This window comes from Chelonoidis abingdonii, chromosome 5 (genome assembly GCF_003597395.2).
Source record: "Chelonoidis abingdonii isolate Lonesome George chromosome 5, CheloAbing_2.0, whole genome shotgun sequence".
NCBI lineage: Eukaryota > Metazoa > Chordata > Testudines > Testudinidae > Chelonoidis > Chelonoidis abingdonii.
The window spans coordinates 130,254,372-130,266,597 of record NC_133773.1 but is presented as its reverse complement, the minus strand read 5'-3'; the positions used below and the strand labels follow the sequence as shown (position 1 = coordinate 130,266,597).

General features: G+C 45.8%; 1 protein-coding gene across 1 annotated transcript; it reads right to left on the bottom strand.

Moving 5' to 3' along the window:
- Positions 1-5,550: 5,550 nt before the first annotated feature.
- Positions 5,551-12,002, bottom strand: NKX1-1 (NK1 homeobox 1). Its single transcript, XM_032779983.1, has 2 exons — positions 11,534-12,002; positions 5,551-6,311 (listed from the first exon to the last, which is right to left on the bottom strand). The coding sequence occupies exons 1-2, from the start codon at positions 12,000-12,002 to the stop codon at positions 5,551-5,553; spliced, it is 1,230 nt and encodes a 409-aa protein (XP_032635874.1).
- Positions 12,003-12,226: the final 224 nt, after the last annotated feature.

The following is a 12,226-nucleotide window of genomic DNA, read 5'->3' as shown; positions in this document are numbered from 1 at the left end:
GATTCCAGATTCATACACACTAAACCAGGAAGAGACAAAACGCATGTCATGTGACCTGAGAAGCCAAGCAAAACAGCCCAGATTTTGAATATTGAATACTCACAAGACAAATGCTAATGACTGAGCTACCAAGACTGTAACCACTAAACCCAGTGAGATTTCTAATCATCCTGGGACTAAGATTGGCACAGATCCCACTAAATTAAATAAGAAAATTTCTCTCTTATTACTGGTTGACCACCCAAGCTTTTGTAACATGGAGTTTTATATGAGAACGTGGTGAGTACAACTTGACAGTTTTACATAAACAGTGAGATAATATACAAAAAAAGTAACAATTATTTTAACACTACATATCACCTGCTGATCTTTCTGAATTAATCTGTGCATTTCTTCTTGCTTTTTCCTCTCTGCTTTTGTGATCAGATAGTGATTGTTGGGAGACATTTTGCTGTTGATTGATTTGTGAGCATGGGCACCTGAAATTCTTTTTAAACGTTCCAGTCCAAATTTTCAGAGGCCTGCAAAATATGTGTGGCCCGCTTTCCCCCATCTGGTTCTGTGAAAACATGAACATGCAGCAGCACGTTCAAGCCAGCCGAACTCAAACCTGCAGCATTTGGGATTAGTCTGCCAAACACTTGGTCTATTGTCTTCCACATAGTCTCACTGTATATAGACAGACATGTTCCCATGCTGAACAGTGCAGATACTGAACCTGGGCATCTATCTGATTGCTCTGTAATACAGCTGATGAAGGCCTGATGAGCCAAAACAGTAGTTTCATATTTCATTGTTCGACCCACCTTTGTTTTCGGACTATGTAGTCTAATTAAGAAAAGGATTAAAGTATTACCAGCAGGCCTGACCCTTATTTAGTCTATTGAACAGCCATCAGTGGTAATGACTTTCACTCACTACCAACCTGAGCCATATTCAAACCAGTGACATAGAGCTGAACGGCTCCAGATTCTATTATGAAAAGCCCCTCGGCCATCCAGTCCTTCACTTGCTATCACTGAAGAAATGAATTTAGACCAGATTTCACCACCACAGTTCCTTATTCCGGGGCTTGCTCTTGATCGTGAAAACTTGCCTGGGATGGCAACTGTTGATACTTGTCGTACAACCTCTCAGACCAGGGAGATAGTGTAACACAGGGGTTCTCAAACTGGGGGTCGGAACTCCTCAGGGAGTCACAAGCTTCTTACACGGGGGGGTTGCAAGCTGTCAGCCTCCACCCCCAAACCCTGCTTTGCCTCCAGCATTTATAATGCTGTTAAATATATAAAAAGTGTTTTTAACTTTTAAGGGGGGGTTGCACTCAGAGACTTGCTGTGTGAAAGGGGTCACCAGTACAAAAGTTTGAGAGCCACTGGTGTAAATCAATACAATGTGGTTAAGAGAGGAGATGGAATACCAAACCCTGACCTTGGACAAATCACACCTTCTTTGACTTGCTTGCCCCATCTGTAAAATACAGAAGATAACACCTGTCTATCAGGCATGTTGTGAGCCTTGATTAATGTTTGTAACAAGTCACATTAATGCTAAATGATATGGAGAGACAAGGTGGGTGAGGTAATATATTTTATGGGACTAACTTCTGTTGGTGAAAGAGAGTGAGTTCAAGCTCCTCGGAGCTTGTCTCTTTCAGTAACTGAAGTTGGTCTAATAAAAGATAAAAATATCTCACCCACCTTCTCTCTCTCATATCATGGGACCAGCACCGCCACAACAACACTGCAAAGAAATGATCTGGACTCAGTTCTACTCCAAGTTACTTTCAGCAGTAATTTGTTACTGTGCTAATTATTTTCCTTGGGGGGGCGGGGGGATGTCTTACATCTGGGAAACTGTGGGAAGAAATATTGGTTTATATTTTATTTTCACAACAGTGGGGAGGGGCAGGGAAGCAGTTTGGATATTTTTAATTTAAGTCCAGAGGAAAAGTTTTATTCGCTGGCTGTTGTAGATCTTTCACCCAGCTGTTTATACTCTGTGTTTGGTACTAAGGCTTTATCATGCACTCAAATGAATAGTGTTAATAGGACTCCCACCAGGTGGCTCTGCAGTAATTGGCACAGGGCTTCCCTATGGACAAGCTGGAATCAGTATAGTCCGGTCCTTAATGCTGAAATTCTTTTGTGGGCACAGGCCAGCTATATATTTGTCTGTTAACACATCTGTTTAGAGGGTAGTAAGGTCTGTACAGGAAACAAGCTGCAGTGCAAAGTTTGGATCCAGCTGGGATGTGCATGTGTGTAAATGGGGACTTGAGTCCATGTTTAGTCTGATGTTGGCGGGGGCTGGCATGGCTCAATATGGACCTGAACTAATAAAACTGGATCCAGAGAGGTACCTGCCACTTGGTCGTGTGCCAGCTGCTGCCTGCTGGGAGCCCTCCTTTGCCTGGACAAGACATGCCGTTTGCTCTCACCTCCCCAGGCCTTCCCTCTAAGAGCCGGGGGAGCTTCCCCTCTTCTGTGGCCCCCTCTGCTGGCTGAGAGCGGTCACTGCACTCCGCTCCCTCTGGCTGCCCTGCGGTCCCACTCCCTGTACATCTGGAGACAGCTGTGTCTAGGGGAACATGTAATTCCTCTGTCAGAAACTATAACTTCCTCACGCTTCAAGTGCCAGCAGCGGCAGTAAAAGGTTGTCAGAAACGCTCACTGGAGGAAGCAAACAAGAGGAAGGAGCTAATGGGATTAGAAAGATATCATTTAATACTGTCACCTAGCTGGGGCGGCGTGGGGGGGGGGGGGCTGGCACCAGCTGAGCGGAGCCGAGTCCCTCAGTCCTGGCCCGGGAGCAGCCTTGTGCGTGGCTGGGGAAAAGGGGCGCTGCCTCTCTGCCTCCCACCAAAAGGGGTAGTTAATTTCACCCTCCTCTGAGAGTGGATCGCTGTTAAAAGTGCTTTTGTGGCCTATCCTCCGAAGACAGCAGGGCTGCTGCTAGCTGCCAGCCCCGCTCCTCTCCTCCCGCTGGAACCTTTCAGAAGAGGTGGTGGGTGAAGAAAAGCCAGTGGGCACCTTTCCCTTGGCGAGGGTGGTGTAGTGTGCAGAGAGGGGGGTATAGTGAGGGTCACAGGGAAAATGAGACAAGCCCGTCCAATGCTGTCTGGAATCAGCTGGACTGGAACTGATTAAAGGAGGGAAAGTTAATAATCTACAGCTCGCTCTCCTGTTTGCGTTTCTTAACATTATTCGGTGCCCTGGAAATGCAGCAATCAGCTCTCTGGCGTGAAGGGATCCTAGGCATATACATTTCCCTTCCCCAGTGTGAAGTATAGGATCAGATAGGAGAGCTGGGAGCGAGATAAGAACTTTGTATCCTCTTTAAAGGGAGATTTATAAGCTTTAGTTTAAATGGCAAACTATCTTTAATAGTCAATGCGTCTTCTTTTCTTTTCTTTTCCATTATCCTAGATCCATGACAGAATATCCATTATTTAAAAAAATATAAACTAGGGGAAGACTTTTAAAGCAGGCAATATTAATTCTGAAGTTCAATAAAAAGCTAATTTACAGAAATCCAAGTGATTTTTCGCTATTTTAAAAAGGTGCGAACATAAACAGTTAACTTATGAAATGTACAAAAACAACGGGGAGTCCGGTTGTACCTTAAAGAACAGATTTACTTGGGCATAAACTTTCCTGGGTAAAAAATCCATTTCTTCAGATGCAACGCATGCATTTCATACAAGTTATGAAATGTACATACATCCAAACAGTCGCCGTGTCTACAGCTAAATCATAGACCCCGCAGCTTCCACACTCCCATTTATATTTTATATCGCAGAGATGAGGAGAGATTAATGAGCTCAAACAAGCTAATTAAGAAAATAAAAATCAGGGAAAAATCGCTAAGAAGGTAAAGTTCCCTCTTACAGCAAAGGAGAATAAAGTTTTTGTGTCTACGTAACTATCCACGTTTAATATGGGTCTCAAAGCAAACGGAACCAACAAATGATGAAGTCAAAGGCATTGCACCAGGGCGCGATTTATTAGAAAGCTACAGAAGGGAATTGATTCCGTTATTTGTTTCTCCTACAAAGCGAACTGAAACTTGCCGCCTCAGAGATTTCAGCGTTAAAAAATGAGAGAAACACACAGACCCAGGAAGGATACTGTTTACTTAAAGTTTATTGAGCGACTTAAAGTGTTTAGCAAACAAAGTGCTTTCGCTTTCTCCCTAATTTTGGATCCCCGTTTTTCCCGTACCTTATACATTAATTTTATAAAGTTAAAACTTTTGTAACAACCAGAAATATACAGAGATGATTAATGTAAAAAAAAAAAGTTGCAACCAATAAACGTCTCTCGCTCCACCTGGGACTGACCAGACACGACTCCTTTCGCGGTCCGTGGATTTGATTTTTACCTGTTAGTCTTTTTTTCTTTAAATCAAAGTATGAAAAAATCGTGAGAATGCGAAAGAAAATAACCCGTTGTCCTACCAAGAATGTGACAAGCCTGTAGTTTTCTGTTTTACCCTGAGAGTCGAATGGGTACATAATCTTTTCAAGTCTTTTACAAGTGGCCAGACAAAAAACAAGAAACAGTGAAAAAATACAGATAACGATGCTTTACAGCTACGTCTATTTACAAAGAGGAAAGCGGGAGGATTTCGTCTCTTCCTCCTTCCAGAAGCCAACTCCGGACGCGGCGCGTATAAAAAGGGTGGTAGAAATGACTGTAGGCCAGATGAAAAGTTGGTGCTGTGTCTCCGTGGGGAGGAAGGGATGGGGATTGGGGACAGACAGATCTTGCTCGGCTAGCGAGAATGGGGCGTCAAGATCGGAGCCAGCCTTTGCCAACCCGGCTGGCGCCCTTTGACATTGCAGCTCCCGGCTTTCCCCGGCCACCCGCTCACCCCCGTGTCCCGTCCAGCGCCCGCGTTCCCACCGCGCTAGGATGGGGCCGGGTTCCTTTGCCCAAAGCTCCAGCTGGTTCTAAGGCGAAAACCACCCTCGCTCCCAAGAGTTTTGCTCGTTTTAAAAGATAACGGGGTGAAAGGAACTATTCAGCTGGGGGCCGGGGGTGGGGGGAAGCTTTTAAAAAACAAAGGGCGGAACAAGAGGTCTATTTGGGAAATGCGCTTTCATCAACTCTTTCCTGCCCCGCAGCACCCATTTCCCTCTAACGCCCCTGCCCCCCAACCCAATGGCTAGAGAAAGAGCGGCGAGTTCGTCAGGGTCCGAGCTCAGGCGAGTGACTGTTTTCTGGGGTGGGAGGGCGGGGATGGATTTATTATTAATTAATAGTTTGTTGTTGTTTTGCGAAGTTCTCAGTTCACTGCGCTCCTCGGGGCTGCCCCTTGGCTTCTGGAGGAGCCAGGTGCGCAGAGAGAATTCAGAGGCGTCTCTTCCCCATTAAGGTGATTGCGAGTTCGGAGCGCGCAGGGAATCTCAGAGCGGGCGCAGCGCGTAGTATCCATCCCAGTGGGGCGAATGGGCGCGCTGAGCGAACTCAGAGGCGCGGCGCGTAGTATCCTTCCCAGGGTCTGCTGCTCCAGGGGCTCGCAGTCCCGGGGCGGAGGGAGGTAGGTTTATAGGTGCGGGGTGTAGAAGGCCGGAGCCCCGTAAGTCTGCGAGCCCAGGACAAAAGGCGAGAGGACGGCGGGGCTGGGCAGGAAGGGCAACTGGGCAGCGCAAACCAGCCCCCCGGTGGGGTGTCCCGGGTAGCCCCCAGGGCCATGCATGGAGAGCGGGTTGCCCATGGGCGGCGAGTGGCTGAGCGGGCTCAGCCCCCCGCCCAGGCCGCCTCCCCCTAGACCCCCTCCGGCCCCGCCGCCTCCTGCCCCGCCGCCCGTCGGGGCGCTGGTGTCGGCGCCCGGGTTCTGCTTCTTCCACTTGGTGCGGCGGTTCTGGAACCAGATCTTGACCTGGGTCTCGGTCAGGCTGAGCGACAGCGCCAGGTTGAGGCGCTCGCACACCGACAGGTACCGCGTGGACTTGAACTTGTTCTCCAGCGCCACCAGCTGCTCGTAGGTGAAAGCGGTCCGCGCCCGCCGGGGCTTGCCCGACTTGGAGTCCGAGCCCGTGCGCTTCCTCTTGGGCTTGGCCTGCGGGCCCCCGCCGGGGACAGGAGGTTGGGCTGGCGGCGGCGGCTGCTCCTGGGTGCCTGGCTCTCCGTCCTCGGGGTGGTGGCCGGGGTCTGCCTCGCCGGACCCCCCCACGGCGCCCACGCTGCTGCTGCTCTCCTCGCTGCACAGCTCCTCCTCGTCCTGCAGCTCGCTCTCGGGGCTGGGGCTGGGCCTGCTGCCGTAGTCCAGGTCGCACTCCTCGGCTTTGTACAGCTCCCCATCCTCTGCGCACAAGCAAGGAGAGGGGTTAGCTTGGCAGCTCCCATCCCACCCTGCCCCAGCACCCATACCCCACCTACCCAGCCAGCCTGGAGAGGGCCCCAAGGGGCCCCCAGCTCTACAGCCAAGCTGAAAGGGTAGGAAAAGATGGCCCCACCCCTAAATCCAGGCTGTTTACACACAAACCTACTGGAACGGGGTGAGGGTCAGAATCCAAGCTCCAGTGGGGCACAAAATGCGAGTCTGCCCTCCCAGCCTCCAGTCCAAGCTCCTTAGGCCAAGCCACCCTCTAAGGGAGAAGCAGAATTGTTAGAGGGCAGGGGGAAGCTGATAGTAAATTGCCCTGTTTTCTTTCCTCCAGGTTGCTGCTGGGCCTCATGCTTGGAGAACTTCCAATGAAGGTAATGTGGTTTCCTACATTTTGGGGGGGTAAGAGAGCACTTGTGAAAAGATTCACTGATACACAGCAAAATTATTCATCTTAAGAGAGGCACTTTATAAACCTTGCCCTAACATTCTTCCAGCATGAGGGAGTCTCCCATATCCCCTCCCCAAGGGAAGGTGGCAGGCCTGGAGCAGATTCGCCCTTTGCAAAGAGGAAATTTAGGGAGAGCCTTCTTGACCTGGAAGGATTGTGTTGTAAAGCTCTCTGGGAGAGGATTTTCCTTTGAGTCGTGAGTGGTTTTTATCCCTTGTAAACCCCACACATATGTACTAAGTATTTAGATGGTTTAAGCACAGGGTAAGTGGGCATGGGAGAGAAGATACACTAGGCTTGCAACAGTTGCTTTATAGGTCATGGTTTATATTTTCCTCTCTCACTGTAATCTGGATGCCACAAATATTGCAAAATTTCAGAAAAATAAATTTCAGTAAGTGTAACTTTCTAAAACGTTAGAGGGTCTGTCTATAGTGTAACAACTCTGAGGGAGGAATCTTGTATCCAGAAAGGTTCTCCAAATAGGAAGTCCAGAAGTGCTTTTTAGTAAGAAATCACCTTTGTTTAAAGCTGGGACACCGTATATAATAGCTTCCAGTCCTAAAACTTCAACTAACCAAGCTAAAAGCTTTACAAATATAGAACACTACTCAGTGGACAATAATGAGAGGTCTTACTTTGTAATCATTCTTCCGAATTAAAAATGGATTGTGAAATGCTAAGGAATAAAATTAATCTCATTATTATTAATCGTAGAAGCAATCACAGTTAGTATCTTCCATGGCACTTCTTTCCAGAAGCATCAGGAATGCTAATATTAAAATCATTTGACATTTTAGAAATTAGACATCTGTTTAGGCAATGGTTTCAGAATAGAGATTGGGGGGAAAAAAATCAGGGTTTGAGAAAGGAACAATAACTTAATATGGAACATTTTGGAAGAACGTAGGTGAATGACACAGAGGATTCCTGCAGGAAGAAGAGAACACCCTTGATATTACTTTTCATTTTAGTTATTTCATTATCTGCAGGGATGGAAGATTTGCTGCCTTCTGTTTTAGCATGTTTTTAACCGTTTCTGTGCCTTGTTTGTTCTCGCGCTGTTCCTAAGGTAGAAGGCGAAAGATTTATACGATCTGAAGAGAAACCATATTACACTGGAGTAAATACTTGTATTGATTAGCAGAGCAGATACAAACTTAATTAAACTCATTTTGTGTAATGTACAAACTAGTTAACGGTCATTTAATTTATTTGGGTTTATATTATGCTCCAATTAACGGGACTCCAAATGAGAACAAGGTAATTATCCGATATTTAGGACCGCTGTACTTCTGAGGAAGCTCAAGTCGTTATAAAACCTGAAATAATATTTGTAAAGGGGTCGCTTCTCTCTGTGGCTCATGCTTCAGACATTTCTGACACCTTGAAGGCCGGGTGCTATATTCGTTTGACCATCCCAAAGTCCCAGTGAATTAAAAAAGGAGTTTAGGAATACATCAAATGGAGGATCGGGCCTCAAGCTGGAGTAAAATAAATAAAATACCTTGTCCTAGATACTCCTAACTTCCTGAATCGGTCTGCCTTTTACACCTAGATAGCCCACTAGGGCCGTTAAGCGTAAACCCCCCTCCCTCCCACAAATTAAGTAGCGAGTTGATCATTATGTGTTTACTTTAATCATTTCAGTTCCCTAAATACTACGGCTGTACAGTCTCTCTCAAACTTTGCCAAGTCTTAAAACCAAATGCTGCATATTCATTTAGGTGATTATTTTTAATTGAGAAATTTAAAAACGTGAAAAGGTTTTGTTCTGTGAAATAAGCTGATTTCGGCTAAACCTTGGATATTGCTTGCTCCCTACGGGAAAAAGAGGGAGACAAGTTTATTATAGTTCACCTTAACCCGCAAAACCAACGTTTAGTAATCTAGGGACTTCTTAACGAATAATACTTTCCATCTTGGTGTTAAAAATTAGAAAATGGAAATCTGGAATTATGACATATATAAAAATGAGACTATGGTTAAGGGGGTTTTAAATTTAAAATAGTGTATGAAGATGAAATCAAGGTCAAATAATCGATATCGAGTAGAAATTAAATTCTAGATGGATGCCATTGTATATGATATTTTTGTACCCCCGCCTTTCCACATATTGTTGTTGCAAACCTATACGTGTGTTTGTGTGTGTATGGATAAAAATAAAAACATACATCCGTTCAATACAGATGACACAGAATGTGTGTGTTGATTACTTTACAGGGTTGGGGTGGGGGTTCGCAATAATTTCTAAACATTCTCCAGCCCCTCTTCAATAAGGGAATATTAAAATATTTTCTAAACAACAACTGCACTGGTAATTGTCCAAGGCAACATCACTCCGGCTTTGCAACTGTTAATGCAAAACAAATTAACCAGAGTTTTAGTTCTAAAACTAAATGTGTTCTGCAGGATCAATTTAAATATTTTCTGTTTTCAATGTAGTTGTACTTTTTCTGGTTGTAGAGAATCATAATGGATTTTCAGATCATTTCCCCCACCCCCACCGAACTAAACCAACTGCTTGATCTACTGTTACCCAAGGAGATGGTGATGAATGGACCGTAATGCGATTAACTTTCATTATTTCTGAGTACTCACAAATCTATTTTTGTATGTTTCTAGCTTTACAAAATATTAGCATAGCTAGGACTGAAGAGCTGAATGGTGCAAAATCCCTAGGCAGCTTGTCATTGAGCAAAGTTTATTAGTATTGCGTGAGGTTTCTAAATATATTTACTGTTGGAGAAATGAATGATAGAATTGCATCTCTCTCCTTGTCTGGAGATAACGTGGAAGATTGGTGATAGGCGGTCTTTCTGATTGAACAGATCTATTTAGTATGACAAAAGTCAGATCTGGGTAGACAAATACTTACTTGAGGTATACTCTGAGTTTTAAAAATCTCGTTGGAATTCTGTTTACGTCTAGCTCCTGCTATTGGTTTGATGATTAAAAACAGCTCTACCATAAAGGGGCTTGTGTTAAAACAGGTTGAACTAAAACCTATTTTACAGCCTAATTTTAATTGATCTGGGCATTCTGTGGCAGAATTTGTAAAGCACCCATGGAATTACAAAGACACCGATCGCTCTGCTAATCCTGTCCCAGAAGGATATTTTCCAGACTTTACAGGATCAAACACAACCCACTGCTGTCCCACCCCTCAAAATACAGAATATCGAGAGAGAGAGAGACTTTTCATGTGTGCTAGCTTTTCCCGGAAGTGCTCTAATATCCTCAGAGTCACAGCGTTTAGAAAGTTGGAATATGTGGACCTGGGAAGAAAAAGCAATCTAGAGCTTGGGTCGAATGCAATTCCCGATCAATAGCGAGCCCTAATAAGTGTAATAGGTTTTAATCGAGTAATTATCCGAATTTTGACCCTATAATTTAGATGTTAGGAGAGAGTTTGCAAGGTGCTTGAAAGAGATATGCACAATTCGATAATAGGATATCGACCCAGGGAGTCTTACATGCCACTCTGGGGCGATTTCCCCCATTATCCAGCCTCTTTACGCTGCTAAGCACATTTTACCTTAAATGTAATCGAAGGAATTTAATTGTTTTTCCAGAGATAACCAGCATTTTGTCACAATTAGTCTGATTTGTCCTAAAAAAGCCAAGGGGAGAGAGAAAATTGAATCTGTCGCCCAGAGCAACGCTCAGCAGGCTCGGGGTGGGGTGGGGAGATGGTTCTGAAGGGTGTTGTTCGGGGGGTGGGGGAGGAGGGAACATTCATAAAAGTCGTAAAAGCGACTTTGATATTTGGAAAATCCAGCCCAAGTGGGACTTATTTGATGACCTGAGAATGAATTTAAAATCCTGTTGGGCCTGCTCATTCAAATGGCCTGCAGCCCCCTCAATTCCCTCTGCAAGTTTGTTTCACCACTAACTTACACGTGCCTGTTACTCTCGAGCACAAAAATAAGACACCAGGACAGAAGCTGTTCTTATGTGATATAATGCAGAGCCCAGTTCCATTTGCTCCCAGTAATCAAATGAATTCGGCGAGGCCTGATGGACTAGGTACATTTAATCCAACATTACCCCTAAAATGTAAGGCTTTCTAGCCAGATCCCGAGCACCAGAGCCCAGGAGGAAGACGTTTGACTTTTGCTAACTGTTTCTGCGTTTGTTCCTTGTTCGCAGAACTGCAGCTAAAGTTATTTACCGTGTGTCTGACTGAATTGTCAGGACACCTGTTCGGGAAAAGGAAAGGAAGGCCCGAAGGGGACATTTGACTGAGCGTGCAATGCACCTCAGAGTCTCCAACTTGGAAGTAGTGCCCAGCATTAAACTTTACGCAACTGAAAGAAGGGCCAGGCCAGGCAAGTTTCACCTTGCATTGGGCATATAAACCAGGAGACCTCACATACGTTAAACCGGTCAGACCCCTGAAGCCATCTACTTTAATAAGTGGGAAGAGATGCTTATAAAATATTATGCGTTAGTCCCTCCGCGGGTACCGATCTCACTGCACATTCTTAGCCAAGTGTAGAAGCAACAATTAAGGAACATTTGCCCTTTAGAGCAGACTCCTTATGTCTACACGTGCAGTTGCGCCCTTTATTGTATCTGACAGAAGGCAGTGGTGATGGTGGGTGTCTCTGAGACTCACCTTTAGAAGCATGTAATCACCCTGCATAATAATTTCAGGCGCTCTTTATCATTTCCCCCCGTAGCCGGTTATTTGCTCCAGACCCGAGTCAGACACTCTGTGGAGGTTAACATGCAAAACGTACTTACTGAGTAAGTCCGAGGACTTTTTGCACATTTCAAAATCTTCATTCAGAGCCTTTTGATCTGCTAGTTCCGTTCCTGACTCCTGGGGTTTATCCTCTGCCCCTACAGTGAATTCGCTCCCTGCGGATTTGTACAACACAGAACATTGCCGCTTTTTGCTGTTGAATTTGTTGGGATCCAGAATGTCCAGCACTGAAAAAGAGGTGGTTCGGTGGACCACGGGCAGGGCTGCCACTGCCCCCTCTTGGCCAGGGATGTTGCTCTGATTGTCGCCCGGCCTGTCTCTATTTCCAGGGCACGAATAGACTGGGAGGTCGTTGCTGGAAGAAAGTCTCTGGTCCCCGTGGGTGTCCATGCTTTCCCCGTGAAGGCAGCCGGACACTGGCTCCACTACAATGCCAGCCTGGCTTGCTGCTGCTGCTGCTGGGATAGAGATGTCACCCCCCTGAGTCTTGTCTCTGCTCACATTCATGACTCTTTTCAGAGCCCCTTCCAATTGCAACTCTTTCCCTTTCTGCGAACTTCAGCTGGAAACTCCTGTCTTGCAATCAACTCGGGAGCTGCTTTGTTTATCGTCAATTTAGCACAGAGGCGAGCTGGTTCCTTTAGGTCTACAGGATTGCACGTGGCTAGGTCCAAGCTGAATTGGAGTCTCCCGTGGATGAAGGAAGTCAAAGGGTGATGCTCCACTCGGTT